Source organism: Hemicordylus capensis, chromosome 2 (genome assembly GCF_027244095.1).
Source record: "Hemicordylus capensis ecotype Gifberg chromosome 2, rHemCap1.1.pri, whole genome shotgun sequence".
NCBI classification, from domain to species: domain Eukaryota; kingdom Metazoa; phylum Chordata; class Lepidosauria; order Squamata; family Cordylidae; genus Hemicordylus; species Hemicordylus capensis.
Window position 1 is genome coordinate 182316849 of NC_069658.1, and position 27776 is coordinate 182344624.

Consider the following 27776-nt stretch of genomic DNA (forward strand, 5'->3'; position numbering starts at 1 on the left):
CTTGGTGAAATTCAAGCGCTGAAGTTTTATGTTGCAGCCTCTCGAGTGATAAGACTATGTTTGACCTGAAAGGCTTTAATGCCTCCTCAAAACCCCAAACTCACAAGGGTGTGTGTGAAAAATGTGAATGCCCTTTTCCTTTTAGACTTTATTGTTTTGCCTTTTGCCCAGGATTGCTGTTTTGTTCTCGTGATCAGAAACTAGCCTACAACACAAGCCACCAGGCCCTAGATGAGGACATCATCCCCTGTTCTGGACTTTGGGGGAAGAGGGGCCCATGGCAAGCAGGAAAACAAAAACATAATTTGAACAAAATGCCAAAAGACCAAATTGAAAATAGCCTCAGGTCTTATCCATCCATTGTATTATTTGCCTTGAAAACTTGACTCTTCCTTTTGTGCTGATGGTTGGCACCCAGAGACTTAGTCTCAGGATGCTGTCCCTACATGGGGGGAGGAAATTGGTAACTCACTTGCCTGTCTTTCAAGTAAACAGGTTTGCAACCAACAGTGCCTTGAACTGTCTTTCCAAGAAGGACTGATCCTCCCCAGATTGAAGGAGTACCATGCATACAATCGCCAGAATGTGATCCCAAGGGAGTCTCCAGAGGACATCATCCCTGACCCAGGAAAACTAACCATCAGCAGCAGCAGCTACCCAAAGCGTGTCCCTATCTGCGTTTCCAGTCCAACCCAATGGTGACAGAACGTGCATCTGCTACCCTGTCCTGTGTTCGAAGAAGAGGGCCTAATGCAAAGTTCATCTTCCTGCTCCTAGGCGAGGGATAGACAACAAATGCCTGAAGATTGCCTGATAACAAACAGGCAAGCCAATTTGTTCACTTTTCTCTGGAGTCATATGTGCAACAGCATCTCCACAAGCTGTAAAGCCCTGGAACCATCCTACTTGGGTAAGATACCTTGCCAAAGACACTATTTCAAATTCTGCCAAAGACACTATTTCAAATTGCCCACGGGGGGGGGGGGGGAGTCAAGGCTCCCAAACACATGAACATTCGAGCTTGTCTATGGACACTAGCCAAACAAGCCAAAACAACACGGATCAGAGAACATCCAGGATAGCCAAAATCCAGCAACGTTGTACAAGAGCATTTGGTTCTCAACTGAAGGACTAAAATATTTTTTTTACTAAGGACTCTTAGTTTTGTTTTGTGTTTGAATTCTAAAGCTCTCCGTGGCTTCCTTTTTTGGCCATGACAAACTCTAGAGGACACTAAGCGGGGTGGGAGTTGATGATTTACACCACTTTCTTATATTACTTTATTGTAGTGACTGTGTGGTATGATTATGTTGAAAACCCTGCTATCCCCTTGCTGTAAGGACATGGACCGCACATGCTTGCTCTCTGGTCATTTCCTTACTTGTTTCACTGACATATTGTGCCAGTCATCTCATTGTTTCACCCAGAGCATTTACCTGCAAGTCTGCACCTATCCCCAAGTTACTGGTTCTTTTGCACTCTAAAGACATTAAACTAGCCCAAGCTTTACCTGCTAATTTTATAGACACCTGTATTTAACTAATGTGATTGTACATGACTTGTCATTGCCATCGCTTTCCCCAAGCTGATAATCCATTAATCGCCAAAAGCACCTGGTTCCACAATGCAAGACTGTTATTGATACTTTATTTGGGATGAAGATGGGTTAAAACAATGTTGCTTGCTCTAACTTGTATGATCTTTATATGTACACCTTGCTGCTGTGTGTAAAACTTTTTATCTATATCAAATCATGCCAGATATGGGTGGTTAAGGATATGTGTGTTGATTTATAGAATTATACTAATTATGGTTGTAGCTCTAGGATGTTGTATGCAATGTATCTAGTTTTATTGCCATATGTACAGCCCATTTAGCACCTAACATTTCTGTGAAATCTATGCTTAATGCATTACAAATGCTTAAGGCATCCCAAAACCACATATGTCCCAAATCCTTTAGCTACACAAGGGAGGGGGCAATGGGGAGTCATGTGAGGTGTCTGGGGGGGGGGGCCCAAGGCAGTGGGGCCCCCAGGCAACCACCTCCCCTTGCCTAATAGTAGTTAAGCCCCTGGCAGCGATCCTCAAAAGTAAGGGACTCAGCGCCGGCAAGCAGTAGAATCAAAAAGCAGCCTTAACAGTTTGATACGGTTTAAAACAACAACACTTCCCTGCCAACAGAAAACTAGCGCATCAAGAAGACAGGTTCCAGCTCTGCCCGCTTCTTGCCATCTATGTGGTCACTAAGAGTCGACTTGACGGCACCTAATCAGTCAATCAATCAAGGGTGGGTGTTTAAAGTCCCACCTACAATAGAGAACCTATGGCTCCTCCTTCCGTCCACTGTCCCGACAAGGTGTCGTTCACCGACTTGGGACTCCTTCCGCGACGTAGACTACATCTCCCAGCAGACACTGACTCGTCCGCAACGTCACCGCCACTCTACCGAGGAACCCCCGCCCCGTCTAAACTACATTCCCCAGGATGCTCAGCGGCCATGGAGAAGCCTTCCGGGTGGCATGACGCTTAATTAGACTCGCTGTTGCGCTCGCGGCCTACTCTCCCTTCCTCGCGCTGGTGCGCCTCGCTCGGATCTGCGGGAAGCGATGCCGACCGGGGACTATGAGTGAGGCGCGGGAGTAAAACCGGGAGGGCTTCGGGGGAACGCGGTGGTGAAAGACGCGTGTCCTGGCGGGCTCGACCTGAGCAAGAGAAGGGAGAGGGAGAGCCCGTAGGAAGAAAGCGGTGCTTCCGGGGATGGGGGCGCCGAGGCCTACCTGGGGCCAGTGGGCTGGGCTGGGCAGCGCGGGTGGGGAGGAGGCTGGGGCAGACGTGGCCCTCACCCTGGGGTGGTCAGCCTGTGTGTCTGGCTGGTTGGACCCACGCCCGGCTGCTCCGGGGGCCCCCCTCACGTGGCTGAAACTTGCTCCCCCAGCCAACGAAACTTCCAACAGAGAAAACGAGCCTGTCGGGGAGAAAGACTGGAGCCTCGTTTCCCTGACTCTATGCATGGTTGGCTGGGTTTTGTTTTTGTTGCTTTTTGTTTTGTATGAGCGAACATTCAGTTATGTCGTTTGTCCCAGAGCCAGTCGGAAGAGGCTTCTTTCTAGTGTGTGTTGGGTATTGGGACAGGGCAGGAAGAGGAGGAGGCCTCAGTGGGGATTGCTACTGGAATTCCTCGGAGATGAAATGAGGGCATTGGAGGTGCCCTAATACATAGGGTTTTGGGAGGGAGTTGGAAGAAACTTTTAGATATGGAGTGTATGAGGGGAATAAGGAAGGAAGACCTTGACTTGGTTAGTACCTGGTGGGGCCTCCTCCTGTGCCTTTAAGAGTTGCATGGCAAGTATGAATTAAATAGGTCCAGCTTTTTTTTTCCTCCAGAAGGTACAGTCATGGCTTCCTTCTCTGGGGAGGAGGCTTAGGAGAGACAAATGCAAGCTTTACTTGCAGTGTTCCCTCTAAGGCATGTGCACGTGTGTGTGCTTACAAGTTTTTTGATGTCTGCTCAGTAAATGTTAGATCCTGCTCAGGTTTAATCAGGAAAGCCCCATTCAGAATGCATGTGCGCACACACTGCCTTGATATTGGCACCCAGAACAAAACTCATTCTGCACACATGAAAAAAATTAGAGAGATCAATGCTTACTTGAATAAATATAGAATGAGATGGGGGTTTCTAAGAAGGTGCCTAGAGAAGGCGTAGGATAGGTGATGCTGGAAAATGTGAAAGGTAGGGTAGTTTTGGGATGAGAGTGAATGTGGCAAGAACATGGATGGAGGAGAAGGAAGGGTTGACCTTGTGGGTGCAGAATTCTAGGTCATGGCTTGAATGATTGAGGGAATTAGATAAAGATCCTGTGGGTTGTGTCCAGCTAGCAAGCAGACAGCTTTCCTTTGGAGAGGCAGGAGAAGAGAAAGCAATGGGTGGTGTCTGAAAGGGATGTTTTCTTGTCAAATTGCCCAGAATCGTGGTGGGGTGTGTGAAATTAACACAATATATTTGGTACCTAATATTTACATGGACTGGATTGTGGAAATATAAACTGTTGGGATTATGGAAAGACATAAAATATGTTTGTGGCAATTAAAAGCATATATCTTGATATCATTGTCTCTTTTTCAGTTCCAAGCCTAGTTGGGCAGACCAAGTGGAAGAGGAAGGGGGAGATGATGGTGAGAAACTGTGTGTATGCTAAGCCCAAAAGTAGCCCCATCCCCCTAGGGCCTCAATGAGGGTAGATTTGGCCTCCATCTGGAGTGGAATTTGTCTAGCAAAAAAATCTTCAAGTTCACCTTTTTCTACCCTCTTCAAACTCTGAAATCTGTGCATGGATTTGGCTGGGAACAATGCCAAGAAAAGTCCAGTGGCATTAATTTACTTTAGAGAAGGTCTTGTTTCTGCATTCAGGAGAAGTGCTTTTTTTGTTTTTGTGTGTTTCGTGGTTTTTTTTGTTTTGTTTTGTTTTTTTGCTAACTCTTACTCAGCCATTCTGGTTCTTATGAGCCCCTGGGTCCCTTGTTTTCTACCACAGGAGATGGAAACCCACAACCATACATCCTGGAATACATGCTGCTTCTCTAAACAAGCTGGTACCATGCTTTAAGACCTCTGCTTGTCCAGTGCCTTTCCCATCCAGGGGCTATCAGACAAGTTTGTGGTGTCATTAGAGAACAGCTACTGTGTTCCATAACTTGGCCCCACCCCTCAGTGTGATCTTCTAACACTTCCTAGTGAACATAAGAATCTGGTGGATCAGGCCCAAGACCTCTTTAGTCCAGCATCCTGTTAAACACAGTGGCCCACCAGATGCCTCTGGGAAGCCCACAAGCAAGAGGTGAGGGCATTCTCTCTCTCTTGCTATTGCTCCCCTGCAGCTGGTATTGGGAGGCATCTTGCCTCTGAGGCTGGAGGTGGCCCATAGCCACCAAACTAGTAGCCATTGATAGACTTGTCCTCCATGAATTTGTCTAAGCCCCTTAGTGCACTCTGGGAAAGCACAAGGCACTTTCCCCTTTCCAAGAAATGCCAGTCTGGCCCTCCCACAAGATGGGGAAGGGTGAGAAGGAGTTGGAAAGAATGCTTTTAAAGGGGCTGTTTGACTGGAAATGAGTTATTTCTTTTGTCAGAAGCTGGGCAATGATACTATCCTTTTTTGAGAGGCAGTGTGGTCCAGTGGATAGTACTGAATTTGAACCTAAAAGTCTGAAGTTCAAATCCCATTTCAGCCATGGTCTGAGTTATTTTGTCCAATTGTAGAACCTTGTGATGAAATGTCACTTGTATTGCACTTTCCCACAATGGAATTGGAAATATTGATAACCCCATCTCACAAGGTGGTTAAGGAAAGTTGAGTTTGTATGCCATATACAATGTATGACATAGTTTTCTGACTGGAAGTACTGCAGCTTACTTCTTCCTTCTTCCCCCACACAGATAAATGCATAACCAGTGAACTGCTCAAGGACATCCCCCTGAGTGGGGTGCTGAGTGGGGGCATAACTGTTGAGCCAGAGCTTGTGAAAGGAGGTAAGAGCTGGGTTTGTAACTCGGGAACTGGCTGAGTATTGGGTGTCTTAGACACAGGAGGATCTCCATGGTTTACCTTCTTACCTTTTCAGAGCCCCTCCCTTCCCCTAAAGAGCTTGTCAATGGAAACATCAAAACAGTGACTGAGTACAGAGAAGAAGAGGATGGCCACAAGGTGAAGGTGAGTGAAGGCCTAGAATCCCGCCATGTTTTTCTCTCTTCCTGCTGCCTCCTCAGAGTGGCCTCCATGTTAACCCCTTGGTTCCGAAAAGTTGGGCCCCATCCTTACTGACAGTTGGCTATTTCTGGTAGAGTGAGAGTTCAGTTTGGCGACTGCAGACAAACATGCACAGACAAAAGTGCTTCCAGGCCACGAAGTGAAGGGCTCCCCATTTTTTTAGCTTGTGCTGGGACACAGTGTGTTTCCCCATGCCACATAATTGATTGATCTACTGCTTTGAAGGTGCTAGCCCTGCTAGGATTCCTCACCCCACCCCCGTGTTCCTTGTAGTTCGCATTTTGCAGATATAGGAAGATCGTTTCTTAGGTTGAGCTTGAGAGATACGTGAGCACAGCACCAGTGTGAGTGGCCTGATTTCTGGACAGAAACAAATAAGCCATTCCTAGATGCAGAATTATGGGTGTGGCCTTGGGACGCATCCCTGTTTCCTCTTCTGTTCATTCCTGCCCTGAATACAGTGACATGTTGCTATTCTTTGGCAGATTATCCGAACCTTTCGGATTGAGACTCGGAAGGCCTCCAAAGCTGTGGCAAGGCGAAAGGTGAGTAGTCTGGGGAGTGAAAAAGAAGCATAACCCCACCCCACCCACATACACTCTGATCTTCCTTCTGGGCCATTAGGCATACCCCCATCTTTACACCTACCTCTCTCTTAACATCTAAACTAATGAAAAGTCAGAACAACAAAATAAACTGTTTGAGTTCAAACCAGTACTCCAACCATGGTCAGATGCATTCTTCAAGAACTGTAGGCAGGAAGTTATTCTGGCTCATCTAAGGATCAGACATGGGCCATATGCATCAGTACGTGCTGAAAGAGCAGGTTCCACCATTGTGTGGGTGCCTTGCAGGTTCCCCTCATGGCCCAACTCCTCTGTGGATTCTACAAATATAAATATTATCCATCAAGTACCATTCTCCTGGATTTCTGCATCAGCCACCTTGGTTGAAAAGAACAAACTACCGAAGGTCATCTGTCCCCCGTACCCACCCACCCCCCCCAAGCTGGCTCAGTGGACTTGAATAGCCATTGTGATCCAGTTCAGATTCAAAAGAGCGGCTTTATTGGCATGGACGAATATACTGGTTGCTAAAAAATGGGACTAGATCCCTTCATAAGGAGCAGTCTCCAGGGAGGAGTTGTGAGCAGGCTGCAACACCCTCCCTACAAGGGGGAGAGGGAGCACACAGCCCTTCCCAACTTAGCTAACAGAGGCTACCTCTGGTTTGATTCTGAGATCATGGAGCAATCGGGAGTGAGGAGGAGGAGAGACATCACACACAATTGTAGTTTTATAAGTTTTATTCAAGCAAATGGTTACATCTAAGCAATTAAGCATGCAAGCAAAATCAGTCAATTGGTTTTCTTCCCCAACGTAGTGTAGTGTTTTCAATAGCAGTTAAAATCATTTTCCTTCACTAGAAACGAATAGCAGTTGAAATCATTTCTCTCTCACTAGTAATGAACCCTCTGTGTGTGTGTGTTATCTCACAGCTGTTTTAGCTAAGACACAACATTTACAGTTTTGATTTTAAGCAGAGAGAGGGAAAAGAAAGAGAAGAGACCAAATCCAGGTGTGAGAAAAAAGGAGGGGGGAGGGGAAATGGGGGAAGAGGGGAGGGGGTGCCCATTCTGGCCTCGGCCCCGACAGTCCAGAGTAAATTAGCTGAGAACAGAGGAAGGGAAGGAGGGATGGAGGAGAGCGGGCAGAAGTGAGTAAGCTGACAGGCACAGGCCAAGGAAGGGACAGAGGCTCTTCTGGGAAGCAGAATGGGGAGAGAAAGAGATCCACGGGACCGGGCGGTGAGGGAGTTGGACAGGGATGTTAGTTTAGAAGGTGCTGGGCTGAAGGCAACGTCTGAAAGTATAATTACCAACTCCTGTAGGCTTGCGTTGGCTGTGGGACTCCGGAATGGAGATCTCGAGTGCGCCGAGGGACATCCACCTGTCCAGGTGTCGTGGCAGAGTAATCAAGTATGCAGGGATGGAGGTCCCTCTGATCTTCGAGACCAGAGCAATTCCAGTAATCTGCTAGGCACGAGTTGCCTTCACAGATTAGGGGTCTCATGCTACTCCCACGGAGTGAGAGCATGCCTTCTCTTTCTTTGTGTGTGCATGTGTGTCTTCTTTATACCTTCTTCCTGGCCTGTTATTCATATTTCATATCAGAAACAGTCCTATCATGTCCCTCTGTGTCCCCAGTCTGATATCAACAACTCCGGCTCCCCACTCCTGGACTCTCTTACCATATTTGGTTAAGGAGTCTACCATTCTTGGGGTTCATGTCCCACACTTGTTTACTGACTCAGATGGAGCTGTTTCCCTTTTGATGTTTTCAAAACAATCCTGTTTCTGTCCAGATGGACAGGTTTGTGGTCATCTCAAAGCAGAGCTGGTGCCCAAGAAATGTGTTAAGAGATAGCATGCAAGGAGGTTCAGCAACTAACTGTGTGAATATAATGTACCCCTAAAGTATGTAGGTACTGATATCTGTGTTGCTTCCTAAGGCCTTCTAAATATGATTACTCTTAGCAAATTTCAAGCTGGGTCCCATAATTACCCTTGGCATAGCACAATACATAAACAAGTTTCAGAGCAGGGAGGGGCAAGTCTTTTCCCCTCTTGTCAGGCCTTGACTATAGAATAAACAATTTCATTCAGTAACTTTGGCTCAGCAGAGCCAAAGTTCACACTCCAGTTGCTTGCAAAACAGCAATCTCAGATACAGGCCTAAGCTTCTTCCTTTGGGCTCTCAATGCTGTTCCAAATCACACCAGTGTGTTCACCACAGAGTGGAGAACAATCTCACCCAGCCATGAGGTGCTGCAATCGTGTGGTTGGGGGCTGAATGTTTTACGTCCAGTTTTCAATAGTATTTAGTTGCTGATCCTAGCAGTGAATAATACAATGCAATGCCAACACTTTTCTCTTTCTTGGGCTTCAAGATAATTTGCCTTCCCAGTTTTCAATGGAAAAGTGTGTAAAGTCTGCCTTGTATGCCCCCCCCCACACACACTTTTGGTTGCTGGAACACAAACTCTTTTGTATACTCTTGTAACACACTGGATGGAGACAGTGGAGTTTTGCTCCTTTTTTTGCCTTCATGTGAAATAGAAAATGTGATGTGAAATAGGCACATCTTCACCTCCAGTTCCTAATCACTCCAGTGTCCTCAGCCAGCAGATTCCAAATACAGAGCAAGACCTTCCCCACTACATCTTCCTCCCCCAGTTTTCAGGGTCACAGATAATGGCAAAGACGAACCAATTCTATTGTCCTCCTTTTCAGAACTGGAAGAAATTTGGCAACTCAGAATTTGATGCACCTGGCCCAAATGTGGCCACCACCACTGTGAGTGATGATGTCTTCATGACTTTCATCACCAGCAAGGAGGTGAGTAGCGGAGTGCAGAGAGGTGGACCGGTATGTTGGGTGGAGAATAAAGAGCAAAGGTCTCGAGAGAGGTTCATGTGTGAAATAGATGAAAATGGATACATTCCTCCTTGCACTGCAGAACAGATGGCAGGTTTTGCTGGTTGTGCCTCTTCATATTGTAGGCACACATCCCAAGCCTGGCTGATAAGAGACATTTGGCTGGAGCTTGGCCATTGTGTGGACTCCTATTGAGGGGAGGACAACCTGGATTTCAGTCAGTCACTCTGTCATCCTGCTTACCAGGACTTAAACTGCCAAGAAGAAGAGGACCCCATGAACAAGTTGAAAGGGCAGAAGATTGTGTCATGCCGTATCTGCAAGGGTGATCACTGGACCACTCGCTGCCCCTACAAAGACACATTGGGCCCCATGCAGAAGGAGCTTGCTGAGCAGCTGGGACTCTCCACAGGCGAGAAGGACAAGCTGCCAGGAGGTGAGGACTGTGAAAAGGTATAGATGTGTGCCCCTCCCAGCACCCGAATTAGGTGATTGACTGGCTTAACCTGGGAACGAGGAGGTGAGTTGTGCTCTGATCCTTGGTAAAACTGTGCCTCTTGTCTTCACAGAACCAGAGCCTGTGCAGGCCCAACAGAGCAAGACTGGGAAGTATGTTCCGCCCAGCCTGAGAGATGGAGCCAGCCGCAGAGGGGAGTCTATGCAGCCCAACCGCAGAGGTTGGTTGCCTACAAGAGGAAGCTGGGACTTTCCTAGCAGTAGTTGCTGTTGGCAGCTGATAGTCTAGACTTGTCTGCTTCTTCTTACATGCAAGTCTAAGCTTGATTGAAAGGCAGTTTGCCACTACCTGCCAGTTCTTCAGTTTTTTCCCACCCTGGTCTTTTTTTCCCCTTTATACCATTAGCTGATGACAATGCCACCATCCGTGTCACTAATCTGTCTGAGGACACCCGGGAGACTGACCTGCAGGAGCTATTCCGTCCCTTTGGATCCATTTCTCGTATCTACTTGGCCAAGGACAAAACTACTGGCCAGTCCAAGGTGGGGGGAAAGGGATTGATTGGGTGGGTGGACTGTTCTGGGTGTGTGGGAAAGACTTTACCACCGTTAAGACCTAGGAGAGATGGTTCCAGCTCTGTGCAACATTCCCTCCCTCCTTGCATCTGTTTCTCACCCTCCCTGTTGCCTTCCTTCAGGGCTTTGCCTTCATCAGCTTCCACCGCCGAGAGGATGCTGCTAGGGCCATTGCAGGCGTGTCTGGCTTTGGCTACGATCACCTGATCCTAAACGTGGAATGGGCCAAGTAAGTAGGAGGGGTTCCCCGGGCATCAAAGGCCTACTTCCAGACATGGGATGTAATCTGAAAGAAACTTGTCTCCCTTAGACTGTTTACAGACACTGGTTCTTAAGCTTCTAGGGTCACCCCCATGCAGAGTATGACGGGTTAGTAGTCTTAATTTCTAGCAAATACGGAGCAGAGTATTTCATTTGTCAGTTCTGTGTCTATCATCAAGGGATACAGAATTCTGTTTATAATTCCAAATTCTGCAATTGAAATAATGTAAATTTCAGTCTCTTGTGTATATCTCAAGCCTAGTTCTCATTGAAGTGATAAAACAGTGTCTGGGCAGTACCACTTCAGGTTGCAACTTGGGGCTCACATGATGAAATGCTCCCTCATGAAAAACACATTCCTACTCAAAGGAAACTAGCATGTCAAGGACTGAGGCTAAGCTAGAACTCTTCTCCCTGGCATGCTAGATTTCTCTGTGTTGAGCATCTTCTGTGTGCAAAATATAGTCTCTGTTTTTTGTACAATTAGCCTTAGGGGAATATGAAGGTTTTTGTTTGTTTGTTTGTTTTTGTTTTGAGGGGCAGGGTAAAGAGCATTGGACATGCCACTTTAGTGGGGCCCCATATTGTGGAAGAGGTGGGGTATGCAAATCCAGAGTGTCCTTAAGCTGCCTCTAACCACGCAGGGTGCTCTTCAAAGTGAGAACGGTGATTCTGTTGTGGTGGCCAGCCCTCAGCTGGTCTTTAGACCTTGGGCAAGTAAATTCCCAACATTGCCAGTCCTGAATAGTATGTTGAGAAGAGCCATTCTGACTTCTTCCTCTCTCTACCTTTTGACTTTAATTGAACCTTTTTTAAGTGAAGAGCAACAAACTTTTAGAGATTGGGGTGCTCTGTGCAAAAAACCCCTGCTCTGCTCTTCTTAAACTTGAAAAAAGATTATCCAGATCCTCTGTTGGGTACAAACTCTTCAGCCATCCAAGTTACTAGATCCCATTGCCTATTCCTATGCAAATTACTCTTGTTCTTTCATCCACAGACCTTCCACCAACTGAGACCCGTTGCCTTGCATTCATCTTGGGAAATTCCCCAGCTCTGTTAAGAGGAGATACTGGTCACAAATAAAGGTTCATTCCAGTCTTCCCTGTGATCTGTCTCACTGCATTAAAGCTACCCTTTCACTGGTGCGATTGCTCAATCTTCCTGTAAAGACTGTGTGCTTCTGTTTACTGAGTGACCTGTTCTCTCCACCCACTTTCAGGAGCAGGGGTCTTCTGCCGCATTCGTGTTTGCTTTATATGCTTTGGGTGTGTCCAGTGTTGAAATAGAAGACTAAGAGTGAACCATTGCACTAGGCCTAGCCTGGAGGGGAGGGGCAAAGTGTGAGCACCCATCTTCCAATGAGTTGCTCATCTGAATATCACATTTACTATTTTTATTTATTATCTCCCTTGGTCCTCTGCCTGCCTGCAGCAAGCGAGAGCTCATCAGGATGCCAATTCCTATGGTGTGTTAGATCTTCAACCTTATTAGGACCTACCTTTTTAATCCTAACCTGCAACAGAGGTTCTGGTTTAAAGGTTTTTCTAGATATATATTCTTCTCTAGCATGATCAGATACAAAAGAGGATAGCAGGACTCCTGCTTTCTTAATGATGCTGTACAAGAGGAATTTTAAGAAGGGGGAACTTGGTGTGCAAGGATGAGGAATAACTGCACCTTTTGAAATCACTCCTGCCACACAACTATTTGGAGGCATGGGAGTCCTTGTGAGGAGCTCCACAAGGCTCTCTCCAAACTGGGTGAGTGGGCAGCAAAATGTCAAATGCAGTTCAATGGAAGCAAGTGCAAAGTGAAGTCTATAGGCTACCTCCAGCCTCGGCGGCAGGATGCCTCTCAATACCAGTTGCAAGGGAGCAACAGCAGGAGAGAGGGCATGCCCTCACCTCCTTGCCTGGGGGCTTCCCAGAGGCATCTCATGGGCCACTGTGAAACAGGATGCTGGACTCGATGGGCCTTGGGCCTGATCCAACAGGGCTGTTCTTTTGAATCTGGTAATTCTCTGCTGGTTTTTGTTAAGCTATGCAACAATGAAGGTAATGCTGACACAGCAGCTGAACGCCAGTCCTTCAGAGAAACAGGTTCCACAGAGTAGACTTTGCAGTGAAGATATATTATCCAGGAAAGTTGTATGCTGCCTTATGTAGTTCATGTCCTTTCTTGTGGCTTCTGTCCGACATCTCACTTCCTCATCCTCTTGGAGAGTAGCTTTGTGCAATCTGGTTTTTCCCCATCCCCAACTATGCCTGTAACTAGAGAGGAAATAGATTGTGTGGCCAGCAGTTTAAAAGATCAACCACTTCCCTTTGTGTGTGTGCATACACAGGAGTGTACAGACTGTTCATGCACTCTCCACATTCTTTTCTCCCACACCTTCCCTCCACCAAAACCACTACAGCACTGTTCTTGTATATCAGTGGTGTTCGTCATCAGGTCCCAAGTGCAATTCTCTGATGAATTGATTATTGGGCCTGTGTCAAGTTTTGTCCAACACTGAGTACTCTGTACAGTCCCCCCAGCACCATGTGGAGGTAACTGTTTCCACCATGCAATGCTGCACTTTGCCCAGCAGGGGGGGCTCCTTTAAGGGAAACTCAGCCTGATTGAGCCCCTGCACTATCTTGTGCATGGAATGGTGGGAAGTGAAACACTTCCTTGTGTTTTCCTCCTAGAGCTCTTGAGAGGCCAGTGTCTTTCTTAAAAGGCTCTCCCAGGACTGAGAGAGCTGCAGTACTGTGGACGTCAGCAGAGTCAGAAATGGCTCTCACCTTGGAAGGTCAGGGTGGGGCTTGTCAAAATGGCCCCTGCTTGAAAAATAGTGAGGATCACTGCTGCATGGTGTAGACCAGGAGTGGATGCAAATATGGAAGTGGACCAACATGGTGTCAGGAAGCACTCTGCAGTCCTGTGGGTTGGTCAAAGGGTATGATTTGTTCATATGGCAGCTGAGGTTCAGATTGCATAGGAGATGATGGTAGAGGGTAGAAAATGGTATAGAGACCAGCTAGCAGCACCTTGGCCTTGTTGCTTTTCATCACTGTGATGCTGCAATTGCCAAAGGCTGGCAAAAGCATGGGTAGGCAAACTTGGCTCTCCATTTATATAAACAAATGCTGCTTTAAAGGTTGCAGAAGAGGAAGAAATGGTCCAGCATGCTGAGAATGCAGCTATCCTCCAATTCTGGGTTAGGGAGCAATAAAGCACCATTGGTAAAGCCTTTTTCGGCAACAGCCAGAATGATTTGAATTATGAGAGTGGGCCGTATTTGCTCTTGGAAGCAGCTGCAATTATTGGTCATCTCATCCTCTGCCGACCCATAAGTGTCGTCATGGGGAAGTTGGAAGAAACATTTGTAGTTTTTTTTTACTGCTTAGTGGGGAAGATCTGGAGCAAAGTGTGGGTACAAGAAAGTGTATAAGTTTTTCACAGAACTCGAATGCCTCAGCTTTCTTTTTTAATATGAAAAATATTTATAGGGTTTAAAACTTAGTATCACATTTATCAAATTGGCTGTCGGGGGCGGGAAGCAAGTGTGAAATTCTAGGCATGAGGTTATAAGAAAAAGTAACGAAGTCAGAGTTTGCATGGCATTTAAAAGGTCTAATAGAAGAAAGAGTGCAAAGGGCTACAAGGCAAGCTGCATATAAACCTAGCCTATTTTGTATGTCAGATTAGACAGGCTCTTGTCTAATCTGCATTGTTACCTCTGATGTGCAAAGTGAAAGAGGCCCAAGGCACTATGCTAACCTTTCCTGACCCAAATGTCCCAACTTGGTGAGGGCTTCTTTTCCCTTGGACTATCTGCTGCTTTTGCAGTCCAGCCTTGCCCTGCAACTGGCGCCCCTGAAGCCCTACTCCAGACTACTGATTGGCCCTTTTCTACCCTGCAGTCCAGGATCTCTTCCAGTACATCATCGCTGCCATTTCATGCTGCATGGTCAGATTACAAGCATCCCTCCGCTGCTGGCTCAGTGCTTCCTTGTGCCAGTGTGACCTGCCCAGCTGACAAGGTGGTCTTGTGCTTCCCCTTGGCATTGGCTCCTACTGGTGCCGGGCAGGGCTCGCTCGTAGAATGGCTGCATCTGTGCCTTTTCCTGGGCTTGATAGATTGGCCGGGCCGCTTTCCTTAGTTCTTTGTGGGCACAGAGCTAGAGATGAGGCACAATGAGGACAGCAAGTCAGCAGAAGCAGGGAAGGACGGGCAGATTACAATGTGTGTATGCATTTGTAATAAACTGAAATGTTGACACAAAAATACATGCATAGATACACACCAGTTTTAAAACGCCTAAGGGCCCTTCCCTTTTTTCATCTAGGGTTTCATTTCTAACGAGAAGGCCAAGGATGGCACAACTGCAAAAGAGTTGCAAAAGAGCAGAGCGGTTGTGCCCTTAATAGCTGGGGGAGCAGAGCAAATGGCAGGTTTCACATCCTGAAAAGCTGCCCCAGTCAACATTCCCTCTCCTGCACATCCATTAATGGAACAGTAGTCCGCTGCCCTCCTTTGCCATCCTCATCTGAGAAAGAGATGGACATAGAAGACCTACAATTGAGCAGCGGGTCCTGTGCTGGTGATAAAGGTGAGTTCTGAAAACGACTACTGCTTTAAGGTGACTGGGAAAGACTGACAGCTATACAACACAACTATAATAACTGCAAAAACACCAAAAGAAAGCCCCCCCAGAACAAGCAACTCGTAACATACAGAATGACTAGAGCAACTTCATAGGAGCATCCTCCCCAGGTGCTCGGCACCTTCCTAGGTAGCACTGTAGTGGCGCCTCATATCTAAGAGGCGTGCCCACTGAAGGGCCTCTGCTTCCAATACATTCAGAGGTAAGCAGAAACTCCAAGCGATGCTGCTGAAAGAAAACATGAATTGCAGCCATCAAAGTTGCATGTATGAATCAGCACAGAAACGGCGATAGCTCTCTAGGCTGGGAGGTGGCATGCATGCAGATGAGCTGCACCATCTCCTCCCACAGTATTCGTGCTTTGGAAGAATCACAGCTCATGCTAAGGAATACAATTGCTTTCATCAGTTGCATGAACATAAGAACAGCCCTGCTGGATCAGGCCCAAGGCCCATCTCGTCCAGCATCCTGTTTCACACAGTGGCCCACCAGATGCCACTGGAAGCCAGAGACAGGAGTTGAGGGCGTGCCCTCTCACCTGCCATTACTCCCCTGCAACTGGTACTCAGAGGCATCCTGCCTTTGAGGCTGGAGGTGGCCCACAGCCCTCCGACTAGTAGCCATTAGACCTCTCCTCCATGATGTCATCCAAACCCCTCTTAAAGCCATCCAGGTTGTTGGCTGTCACCACATCCTGTGGCAGAGAGTTCCACAAGTGGATCACACGTTGTGTGAAAAAGTACTTCCGTTTGTTGGTCCTAGACCTCCTCTCAATCAATTTCATGGAGAGACCCCTGGTTCTAGTGTTGTGTGAGAGGGAAAAGAGTTTTTCTCTCTCCACTTTCTCCACACCACGCATGATTTTATAGACCTCTATCATGTCTCCCCGCAGTCATCTTTTTTCTAAACTAAAAAGCCCCAGGTGTTGTAATCTTGCCTCATAAGAAAGGTGCTCTAGTCCCCTGATCATCTTGGTTGCCCTCTTCTGTACCTTCTCCAGTTCAACAATGTCCTTTTTAAGATGTGGTGACCAGAATTGTACGCAGTACTCCAAGTGTGGTCGCACCATAGTTTTGTATTAGGGCATTATAATGTTAGCCGTTTTATTTTCAATCCCTAGCATGGAATTTGCCTTTTTCACAGCTGCCACACATTAAGTCGACACTTTCAACGAGCTGTCCACCACAACCCCAAGATCCCTCTCTTGGTCAGTCACCGACAGCTCGGATCCCATCAGCATATACTTGAAGTTGGGGTTTTTCGTCCCAATGTGCATCACTTTACACTTGCTAACATTGAACCGCATTTGCCATTTTGTTGCCCACTCCCCCAGTTTGGAGAGATCCTTTTGGAGCTGCTCACAGTCCGTTTTGGATTTCACTACCCGGAAGAGTTTGGTATCATCTGCAAATTTGGCAAATTTGGTATCATCTGCAAATTTGGTATCATCTGCAAATCTGCAAATTCATGCATACAGCAGAATGTGCCATGAAGACATTTTTCAGCTTTACCCAGTTAGACACCAACTTTCATCAGGCTCTTCTCTGACTTTCTTTTGATAATACTCTGTGTTGTAATCTGACAACTGCCAGCTTTCTGGTCCTCCTGCACACCAGGACCCTCTGCATCACTGTTGCCTCCCTTTGCTTGCTGCTTCTTCCTCTTGAACCCCTCCAGGCTCTTCTTTCTTTGGCCCCCAAATCAGCAACATGCTCACATGTGCAGACCAGCCCCCTCTTGGCAAGCAAAATGTATTTCATGGAAGAGAGGCCTTTAGGGGAAAGATCTAGTGCGCTGTAGTGGTTAGAGTGCTGGACTAGGACCGGGGAGACCCGAGTTCAAATCCCCATTCAGCCATGATACTACCTGGGTGACTCTGGGCCAGTCACTTCTCTCTCGGCCTAACCTACTTCACAGGGTTGTTGTGAGGAGGAACCTAAGTATGTAGTACACATAGGAAGAGCAGGATATGAAATGTAAAAATAAATAATAATAAAATAAACAAAGTGTTGAGGCACTTTTAAAAGTAAGTCAGCCACAAACGCATTGGCATATTGTGGAGCCAAAGCACTGAAATAATTGTCAGTGAGCAGACAACATTGCGTTCCTGATAGTTGATTGTCCATCTGGGTGGGGAAGAATGGTGTTTAAAACCACTATATCCATGATATTTTCTGGAAGATTGAGGATTTTAGACTGCTTGTGAAGTCAATGGTGTCAGGCAATGGTGGAAGTCAGCCAGTCACTAGGAATACTGATTGCATCAGACTCAAGGATGGAGGCCTCCTTGCCGGTCACTCTTGTCTTGGTAGTGCCACTGCCAGAAACGAGGCAACAGCATTGCCTGGCGGGCATTCTGCAGATTTGCTCATGAACAGCGGTGGAAATGCCTTCAACAGGTAATATTCTTCCCAGTACTCCTCAGCCCTGGCGACAGTGGCAAACCTGGAGGGGGTTCCCTGTTCAACCCACGGACAAGTTGTGCAAAAGAGCCCAAGTGCAGTGCTTTTAAAAAGTATTTGCATCATAAGGGCAACTTGTGAAGTAGAGAAGCAGAAGCTAGGGGGGTCTTAACCCTTCCCCCATTTGTTGCCTTTCCCCAGAAGATTTCTCACCCATCCCCATCCAGACCCATGTTTGTGATGGCCAGCTTCAGTTTGCAACTCCCCGGGGTGGGGGGGGAGGATGTTGCGAGGACAGATGGGGAGCTGAGATACGGCAGGCATGTTTCTTTTCCTGCTACTTCCCTGTTCCAAATTCCCCATTCCCAACTTAGGTTTTCTTAAATAGTGCATTTGGGTTCTATGACACACGTTTACATTTTACATGTAGGTAGCTCTTTACTTACAACAATATCAAGGCTGAAGCTGCTTGGTGGTGCCTTACTCAATGTAGAGATGCAAATGCAACTTGAATCAGAAACTTGGATTGAAATAGTCTTTCCACCACCACCACCCTTGATCAAAAGGTGGTATTGACACTGGTCCTGAGGCAAAACCTAGTTCAGGGCTGCACAGCTTCAGCCCTCCTGCAGATGTTGGACTACAACTCCCATCATCCTTGACTATTGACTATTGTGGCTGAGGATGATGGGTGCTGTAGTCCAAAAACAGTTGGAGGGCCAGTTGTGCAACTCTGACCTAGTTGCATAGTTTTAACTCCACATTCTTCTCCTCCACACCTTTACCCCGCCGACAACCACTGCAGCAGTATTCCTGCATGCTATGAACCAGGGCAGCATAAAGTAATGGGTGGATGCAAATGTGGAAATGGACCAAGAATTTGGCTATCTGATACAAGGTGTGGACAAGCAGTTTCCTGTCCTCTGATGGCTGGTTGTGGCAGAACTTGCCCATTCGGCAGCTGAGGTTCAGGTTCCGTAGGATATGATATGGAAGATAGAAAATGATATAGAGGACCACCACCATACTGACCAGGACCTTGACCTTCCGCTTTTCTGCCATGGTGATGTTGCGATTGCGGAGGACTGTGAGGAGGACAGCCCCGCAGGAGACACTGGTGATGATGAAGGGTAGCCCACACCCAAAAGCAAAGAGGAACAAGCTATATGGCCAGTAATTGGGCAGCTGATCAGTATGGGCACTTCCTATGCAGTTTGTTCTGTTGGTAAGGTTGGTATTGTTTGTAGGTTCAGACAGAACAGAAAAATCAAGTGTAGGCGCTGAGATGGTCACCACTAGCAGCCACACTGCCCCACTAAGAAGCTTGGCATGGCGAGGTTCTATGCGTCCATGAGCAAAGAAGGGGTGGACAATAGCAACACAGCGGTTAAGGCTGATGCAGGCAACGAAAAAAGTGCTACCGTAAAGGTTACAGAAGAAGATAAAACGGTCCAGTTTGCAGACTGCAAGACCATATGTCCAGGTCTTGGGTGTGCGGTAATAGAATGCCAAGGGCAACAAGGAGAGGGCATAGAGCAAGTCACTGATGGCCAAGTTGAAGGAGTAGATGATGCCGGTGTGCCATGGGCGTTCACGAGCCACAAAACGAAAGATAGCAAAGCCATTCCCAACAACGGCCCCCACAAACTGCAGAATCAGGATGAACCATGTTTCTTCTTGGAACTTGTCCATGTCATCTTCGGCCATATTCCTAGGCTCTGCAAACCACAGAGGTGCTACCCTGGGGAAACAGGAAGAATCGGGATTAGAATCTTCCAGCTGGCTTTATGCCCAGCTACTAAGCAGCGTTTGCTAAGAAATGCTCACACAAAGGCCTGATCAGAGTTTACGTTTACAGCACCTAGTAGAAAAATACACTGCCAATTCTGGAGGAGCCCTATGTGCTGCCTTTGTTCATTTTAAATCAGTTTTTGATTCAGTTTCTAGGGATAGGCTTTCAAGGAAGTTGGAGTCTACGTCCATAGAACATTGATTGTTTTAAGGGATGTATATTAGCTCCTTTATTATTCCATTTTTATATCAATGGTTAAGAGCCTCACCAATCTGGATTTTCATCCTCCTAAGATTGCTAACACACCTCTCTCTGTACTTTTATATGCAGATGATGCAGTGGTATTATCTTTGACACCAGCTGGATTGAGAAGAGTTTTATGGTCCTTTACCACTTATTGCTCTGATGAATTATTAAGCGTAAATTATCAAAAGACTAACGTGATGGTCTTTGTTAAGCTACCAGTCAAACATAGGTGGCAGATAAATGGGAATGATATTAAGCAGGTTATGCTCTACAAATAGCTGAGGGTTGCTTTTCATGCCACAGGCTCATGGAGGGTGCAAATTAGTTACCTAATTTGCACTCTGAGAATGCTGTGGTGAATTCTCAAGAAGTGCTGCCACCATCCTCAGATTCTCTTTTTTTTACCCAAATACAAGACAACTCTGAATTTAAGACGAGCCCCTTAAAAAGAGAGGTTAAATACAAGTTATACCTATATTTACCTCAAACGAAGAGGACTCTGAATTTAAGATGACTCCCTGATTTCTGATTTCTATTGAAGAGTAGCTTTCCCCCTAGTTATTTGATAACTAGGGAAAAAGCTACTCTTCAATTTAGATAAATAGAGTACTGCACTAATTGAGGTCACCACATTCCTCCTGCAATTAAGGTGTTTGAGGCAAAAGCAGTAGCGCAACTGCTGTATGGTTCCCAGGTGTGTGTCTAGAAGGACTACAGCCCATTAAAGGTCTTTCACTCTAAATTCTTAGGAGTCCTCCTTACAGTCCCCCATTGTGTGCCCAATGCAGCTATGCAGCTTGAGTTGGGCCTAGTCACAGTTGGCATGAGCCTGGCTTTAATATCTATTTAATTTTGGGCTTATACAATTTTTTCTTCCAGCCAGTTTGGCCCTATTAATCCTGTTGGACAATTTACAGTCTGTCTGGAGGAGGCCACTGGAGGAAAAATTTCAGTTACAGGGTTTACCCCCTAGTCCCTAATAGCCCTGGGTTTCTACAAAGCTAAATTGACTCTCAAACAATGTATATGGGGCAACGAGCTACAAAAAGATATGAGTTCGGTTCCCAGTTATCCTAGTTTGGGGGTGTGTGTGTCCATAAATAGTTTTACTGCAGCTTATTATCTTTCTAATCTCATTGTTTTAAGCCATAAGAGAGCATTTACACTGACACACTTTAATGTCTTGCCATCAGCTTTACTTGAAGGGAGATATCGCAATACAGTATTCCATTTTCTGAATGTATTTGTCCATGTAAAATGGGTGACATTGAAATAGTGGGACATATCCTTTTCTACTGCCGCTATTATAAAGATTGTCACCCCGCTTTTATGATTCCTATTTTAGTTAAAATGCCAGGTAGGTCTGAAGTGCTTTTTTGTATCCCTCCTGCTATCATATCACCATGTAGACATCTCTGAGAGAAGTTTTTGAGAGATGAGAGACTAGGTTTTGTGCTATTGCTTGTACTGCACAAAAAATGTTGTGCAAACTGATTTAATTAGTATTACATCTGCTGATGCTTAATGTCTCTGCTGAATTTGTAGTGCTGAATTTAAGACGGTTGCATATATTATGGTGTACTATATGTTTTTATTTTATTTTCAAACCATAATATTATGGTATACTATGTGTTTTTCTTTTCTTCTTGACTGGTTTAAGACCATAATAAAATTACTACTTACTTACTATTCTGGGGAAGCAGGAAGAATTGGGATTAGAATCTTCCAGCCAGTTTAAAGTTGTGCCGTTGAGTCAGTGTAGACTCCTGGTAACCACAGAGCCTTGTGGTTGTCTTCGGTAGAATACAGGAGGGTTTTACCACATGAGGTAATGCCTTTCAGTATCTTCCTATATCGCTGCTGCCCAACATAAGGAGTTTCCCATAGTCTGGCAAACATACCAGCGGGGATTTGAACCCGCAACCTCTTACTCCCTAGGCAAGTTATTTCCCTGCTGTGTGAGCCAGCTTAGTATCTTCCAAATACTAAGCAGCATTTGCTAAGAAATGTTCACAAAAAGGCTTGATTTCATCAACAGTTTTCAAAGAAGATTGGAGACTAATGGTCTTTTAAATTCTTTTTAAAGATAATAAAGACACTGTCTCTTTCTGTTCCTACTATTGTCCCTGGTAAAGCAGATTTTGTTAAGTTCCTGTAGTGCACCAAACCCCAGCATAATCTGCTTGAACAAAGATGGAATGCAAGAAGTCTGTCTGTCTGTCTGAAAGGAAATCTTGCCTCTATCCTTCCATCTGCAGCTTTAAACAAAATTAATTGGCTTAAAAGAAAAACTCTATACTAGGTTAGCACCCACTCATTCACCTATGCCTTCCATGTGTTGGAAGTGAAGGACTCTGCGCTGTCTCATGTCTCAGTGACAGAAGAGGACAGATTAATAGTGAGTCAGAGGGCTAGAGGGGTGAAGACATTGATCATCCCTTCTCTACTGCGTGCAACACTCACGCTCCTCTCTCCCTGCACCATGTGTGCAGAGATGCAGAAACCATCCCTCTGCATCCAGCTAGCTAGCTAGATTAGAGATCCTATCTCTCCACTTTCCTATCTAGAATGGAGTTCACCAATAAAGACTCCTTATATTGATTTGAAACTATGAACTGGCTTCAAGTTTATTTTACTCTCAGCATACATGCATGCCTAGGCAGACTCCACTGTGTTGTGCCTCAGTGCATTCTGCGACAGGGTATCTCTTTCCAGAGAGAATTCCCAACACCATGTGTTATCAATATAATCCTTACAACCGCCTTGTAAGGCAAGTATTATTCCCACATTGCAGCTGAGGCTGAGAGGGAGGGGCTTAGCCAAGGTCACCTAATGGCAGAGGAGAGGTACAATCCAAGGAAGTCCTAATTCACAGTTCAGTTGCTTAGCCACAACACTGCACTACCTCTCATGGATACAGGATATTTATTCTACATGTGATAGGTATCTCCAGGTCTGTGCTCCTTCTCTGTGTGGGATATTTCTGTCTCTCATTATATATGTGCTTATGTGCTGAACAAAGGGAAACCAGGAGCTTCAAACGATGCACAAAGCATACTCCAGAAGAATCCTTGCTGCTTACATGGCAGGAGAGGGAGAAAGAGAAGCATCCTCATTGCTAATTCAGAGGAGCCAAGCAGAAATCTGCACAAGCTTTGTGACTTATAAAAAGAAAATATATAAATAGCAGCAGCCAGTTCTGTACTGCGTGCTGCTGTTGATGGGCTTCTAAAAAGAATGTTGCTAAATGAAAGTGGTGTAGCCACAGAGAGGTAAGAGAGGCCATGCCTCCCCAAATTAGATCTGATCTCAATGCTTAAATTCCTACTTTTTGGTAACTTAGAACCTCAGCTTTAAAAAAATGCAGTGTAGGCATCCAAAGGGGGATGGTGTGGGACAAAGTTAATCTATCATACCAAGGAAACATGCACACAGTTAACAAATACAAGAGGAAAAGTTTCTGAACAGCCTTAAATGTCTTACTTTAAAGTCTGCTCTGCTCTTACTTTGTTATTATTTAGACGAGTTTGTGCACATTCACCTTTTGGGAAAACCGTATGGCAGCTGTAAAACCTCAGTTTTTGTTACTGTTACCTTTCTTTGTGGACTCCTTCCCCACCTTTACTCATGATACTACAGGCTCTGACTGGCCCACAGGGCAACAGGGCATATTCCCGGTGCGCTTTACCTGCATGGCGCCCCTGCACCCCAACTCCCACCATTAATTACCCATTCTGCTCAAAACCCGGCGCCCTCCCCACACACATTCCACCGCCCTCTCAATGCCCCCAGTCCGGCCCTGTGATACTACCAGCAAAATGGAGTGTAAGAATAGGGGAAGTCACTGCATGCAGATTATCTCCAAGTGGCAAAATAGTACCTGTTCCCATACCACCATTTTGAGAACCCTTTCCAGACATGAATGGTCCTCCAGCGAAAAAGAAAAAGACCAAGAACAAAAAGTGGGGGGAGGAGAGGGGAAGGCAAAAGCAAAGACCCGAATGAGGTTTTACTACTGGATATGTGTTCCTAGGCAGGCAATAGGGTGAATGAGCACACATCTCCCCCACCCCCAAAAATGTTTTTACAAAATCAAGTGCAGAACAGAAACCCAGCAAAGTAACTTGGCTACCGTCTGCCCAAAGGTGAAGCACAGCTTTTACTACGGTGGTATGCATTCTCAGGCAGGCAAAAGGGTGAATGTGTACAAATACTCCTAAATTGGGGGGGGGGTTAATTATGATTAATCAATTCAATTAAAATCACAAGCAAGAGAGTAGATCAGAAATCTAGCAAAGTACCTTGGCTACCAAAGGTGAAGCAAAGTCAAAACCTCAAAAGGGCTTCCTCCCTCAAAACATGCTTTGTATTCTCTATCGTGTGACCCTAGCAGAAGCTAAGGTTCTTGACTGCATGTGTGCACACACTACCACCACCACCACCCCCATATCTATATCTATATCTATATCTATATCTATATCTATATCTATATCTATATCTATATCTATATCCTGACTTAACAGCACACTTTACCTTTACCTTTAGGAGTAGTGAAAGGTCATGCGAGTGGGGGACATTTGGCGGAGGGGGTGGGGTTTTTATGTTGACAGCAGTGGTGACCATTGCTAAAAAATAGAGTTAAAAATCGCCACTGCTCCTATGATACCACAAAAAAGAAAGAAAGAAGGGGAAGAGGCAATGTTCATGTATTCAACTCGGCCCTGCTCTGAGCTTGCTATGTCACTATGTTCCTATTTTCTGAAACATAGTAAAACAGAAACCGTGAATTAAGATATAAACTACATTAGATTGGATATAAACTATTATATATATTATATAAGATATAAACTACATTAGATTGGATCAGTTTCAATCTGTGACTCCTGAGGATGTGGACAAGCTGCTTGGGGCGGTGAGGTCTACCACCTGCTCTCTGGATCCTTGCCCGACTTGGCTGCTTCTATCTAGCAGGGAGATTGTTGGAGATGGCCTAGTTAATATCATAAACGCATCACTGAGGGAGGGTAGGGTGCCCCCTTGTTTGAAGGAGGCATTGATTAGACTCCTAAAGAAGCCTTCTCTGGATCTCTTAGTGATGGACAGTTACAGGCCAATCTCCAATCTCCCTTGGTTGGGCAAAGTGATTGAGAGGGTGTTGGCCGACCAGCTCCAGGCAGTCTTGGAGGAAACTGATTATCTAGACCCATTTCAAACTGGCTTTAGGGCTGGCTATGGGGTTGAGACAGCCTTGGTCAGCCTGATGGATGACCTTTACCGGGGAATCGACAGAGGGAGTGTGACTCTGCTGGTTCTTCTGGATCTCTTGGCGGCGTTCGATACCATCGACCATGGCATCCTTCTGGATCGCCTGGGGGAGTTGGGGATAGGGGGCACTGCTCTGCAGTGGTTCCGTTCCTATCTCTTGGGTAGATTCCAGCTGGTGGAGCTTGGTGACAGTTGCTCCTCAAAACGGGAGCTGCTATATGGAGTCCCCCAGGGCTCCATTCTGTCACCAATGCTTTTTAATATCTACATGAAACCGCTGGGTGAGGTCATCAGGAGATTTGGTGCTGGGTGTTATCAGTATGCTGATGACACCCAAATCTACTTCTCCTTTTCGTCTTCAGGAAATGGCACAGTAATGGGCTGAATGAGGGAGAACAAATTGAAGCTGAATCCAAGCAAGACGGAGGTGCTCATTGTGGGGGCTCAGAATCTGAGGAGTGAGTTAGATCTCCCTGTGCTGGATGGGGTTACACCCCCCCCCCCAAAAGGAGCAGGTGCGCAGCTTGGGAGTATTCCTGGACCCAGGCCTCACCCTGGTATCTCAGGTGGAGGCCATGGCCAGGAGTGCTTTCTATCAGCTTCGGCTGATTCGACAGCTACGTCCATTCCTCGGAGAGGATGACCTCAAAACAGTGGTGCATCGGCTGGTAACCTCCCAGCTCGACTATTGCAATGCGCTCTACGTGGGGCTGCCTTTGTACGTAGTCCGGAAACTTCAGTTAGTTCAGAATGTGGCAGCCAGGTTGGTCTCTGGGGCAACCCGGAGAGACTATATTATGCCTGTTTTGAAACAGCTACACTGGCTGCCGATATGTTTCTGGGCAAAATACAAAGTGCTGGTTATTACCTTTAAAGCCCTGAACGGCTTAGGTCCAAGTTATCTAAGAGAGTGCCTTCTTCTACATGATCCCCACCGCACCTTAAGATCATCTGAGGAGGTCCATATCCAGTTGCCACCGGTTTGTCTGGCGGCGACGCAGAGGCGGGCCTTCTCTGTAGCTGCTCCTGGGCTGTGGAATGCACTCCCGGCAGAAATTCGTAATTTGAGATCATTGCCGTCCTTCAGGAGAGCCCTTGAAACCTACCTATTTGGCCTGGCCTTCCATGGTTTTAAATGATTAACTGTTTTAAATTGTTTTAAATTGTTGCCCTGATTTTCAGGGCTTTTAGCTGTTTTATTGGTTTTATTGTGCTTTACTAGTTTTTAATTGTTAATTTGTTTTAATTGTTTTTATCATGCTGTGAACCGCCCTGAGATATTTTGGAAGAGCGGTATATACATCTAATAAATAAATAAATAAATAAATAAATAAATAAATATTGATTTTGCACATAACAAGTTGTTGCTCAGTGTGCGAAGCTCTCTTCTTCTAGCATGTCAGTTTTGCAGTTCAAGTTCCTAATTAAAATACACAAATTGAGGAGGATGTTGGTCATCATTGCCAACCAAAGCTTTTAAGCAGAAACCTCCTTTATGGTCCCTCTAATTTTTTCCATCTCTGTGCAGAATGAGTTTTGTTCTGGGCGGCAGTATCAAGGCACTGTGTGCACACCTGCCTTCAGAGTGGGGCCTTCCTGATTCAACCTGAGCGGGATCTAACATTAACTGAGCGGACATCAGGAAACTTGTGAGCGCCTTGCACATGCACATACCTTAGAGCAGGGGTGGGGAACCTTGGCCCTCCAGCTGTTTTTGAACTACAACTCCCATGATCTCCAGCCATTGTGGCTGGGGATGGTGGGAGTTGTAGTTCAAAAACAGCTGGAGGGCCAAGGTTCCCCACCCCTGCCTTAGAGGGAACAGTGATGGTGACCTATCCCCCACCCTGCAGCCTCCCCAGTGTTTGTCCCTGCACCCCCCAATGAAAAATGTCTTGCTACACCCAGTCATGCAATGAGAACACCAGCAGCACCTGTCCAGCCCGCCAGCAGCAGGCCCTGCTACCCTGCCAGCCACACCCCCTGTGCCTGACATCAGACGCAGGGGGTATAGCCACATTCACAAATGGGGCCACATGCCCCATTTGCAAATAAACTCCAGCCAGTGCAGTGTGGCTCCATTTCTGAGAAGCTTCCTCCAGCGCTGGGTTCCCAGCCTGGCCAGGAACGTGTCTCTCTGCTTTTGCAAGCAGGGAGAGGTGCTTCCGGCTGCACTGCAAACGCAGCACCGGCCAAAGTTTACTTGCAAATGGGGTGTACAGCCCTGACTGCAGACATGGCTACACCTCCTGAGTCTGACATCAGATGCAGGGGGTGTGGCTGGGGTGCCAGGCATGTCCCCTGGGCATGTCAGCCCGGGTTATTTGAAACCCTCCCCCCACACACACACGCGCGCGCAATGGTGGCTTTGCCCTGGCTACACTACACCCCTGGAGACTGGGTTTAACTCTAAAAGATGACAGAAACACAAATTGACTGAGATTGTGCAGAAGAAAGGAAAGGAACTGTGCATGCATCTTTTTTAAATATGGGAGAAGCAAGGCTTGTTTTTATATTTTCCAATTTCATAAATAATAATAATAATAATTATTATTATTATTATTAATAATAATAATAATAATAATTCAAATTCAATGGACTAACTCAATAAGTAAAATATATACCTTCTGTCCAGCTGCAGAGCTCTCTCTTTGTAGAATGCTGAGGCAGTGGAATTTCCCTGCAATTGCAAGAGTAGCCGAGAAGTTCCCTACTCAAATGAGACAGGGTGGTACTTCTGCAAACCATGTGGGAGAGCCGTGCACTAAACAAAAAATTCTGTGGGGTAGGCAGCTTCTCTCCAGGATGATTGTCTTGTGTAAAAATAGGCAAAGAGGCACCTTTTTAACGTGGGGATTCTCTTGTATTTAGCAGGGGGCGAGTAATTGGCCCTATCCACCCCCAGCACAGGACCTCCAGT

General features: G+C 46.2%; 2 protein-coding genes and 2 long non-coding RNA genes across 6 annotated transcripts in view; 2 read left to right on the forward strand and 2 right to left on the reverse strand.

Annotated features, from left to right (window-relative positions):
* Positions 1 to 2401, reverse strand: part of LOC128344463 (uncharacterized) — a 47682-nt gene extending 45281 nt beyond the window's left edge. For both annotated transcript variants that reach the window (XR_008315869.1, XR_008315868.1), the window contains exon 1: positions 2314 to 2401. This is a non-coding gene — a long non-coding RNA (uncharacterized LOC128344463). The remainder of the gene's footprint in view (positions 1 to 2313) is intronic.
* An 87-nt stretch (positions 2402 to 2488) lies between these two features.
* EIF3G (eukaryotic translation initiation factor 3 subunit G) lies at positions 2489 to 11597 on the forward strand. The gene is made up of 11 exons (XM_053294583.1): positions 2489 to 2628; positions 4129 to 4178; positions 5440 to 5532; positions 5625 to 5713; positions 6256 to 6315; positions 9063 to 9167; positions 9453 to 9642; positions 9776 to 9883; positions 10069 to 10205; positions 10361 to 10467; positions 11497 to 11597. Exons 1-11 carry the CDS (start codon positions 2609 to 2611, stop codon positions 11510 to 11512), a joined length of 975 nt encoding a protein of 324 aa, XP_053150558.1. The 5' UTR covers positions 2489 to 2608; the 3' UTR covers positions 11513 to 11597.
* Positions 11598 to 14976: 3379 nt separating this feature from the next.
* Positions 14977 to 21280, forward strand: LOC128341546 (uncharacterized). Its single transcript, XR_008314437.1, has 2 exons — positions 14977 to 15097; positions 19676 to 21280. It is a non-coding gene; the product is annotated as an uncharacterized LOC128341546 (long non-coding RNA).
* On the reverse strand, positions 15262 to 27499 carry P2RY11 (purinergic receptor P2Y11). Of its 2 annotated transcripts, none has more exons than XM_053287816.1 (2): positions 27481 to 27499; positions 15262 to 19294 (listed from the first exon to the last, which is right to left on the reverse strand). In XM_053287816.1, exon 2 carries the CDS (start codon positions 19258 to 19260, stop codon positions 18292 to 18294), a length of 969 nt encoding a protein of 322 aa, XP_053143791.1. In that variant the 5' UTR covers positions 19261 to 19294; positions 27481 to 27499; the 3' UTR covers positions 15262 to 18291. The 2 variants fall into 2 exon arrangements, with proteins under 2 accessions (XP_053143791.1, XP_053143790.1); XM_053287815.1 differs by lacking the exon at positions 27481 to 27499 and adding an exon at positions 25725 to 25835.
* Between the last annotated feature and the right edge of the window lie 277 nt (positions 27500 to 27776).

What these genes read in the sequence shown, in the direction of transcription:
- EIF3G (XM_053294583.1), top strand. Translation starts at nt 2,609, where the DNA reads ATGCCGACCGGGGACTATGA. An exon ending in GCCAGAGCTTGTGAAAGGAG is followed by an intron (nt 5,533 to 5,624) that starts GTAAGAGCTGGG and finishes TTACCTTTTCAG; the next exon opens with AGCCCCTCCCTTCCCCTAAA. An exon ending in AGGATGGCCACAAGGTGAAG is followed by an intron (nt 5,714 to 6,255) that starts GTGAGTGAAGGC and finishes ATTCTTTGGCAG; the next exon opens with ATTATCCGAACCTTTCGGAT.
- P2RY11 (XM_053287816.1), bottom strand. Translation starts at nt 19,260, where the DNA reads ATGGCCGAAGATGACATGGACAAGTTCCAAGAAGAAACATGGTTCATC.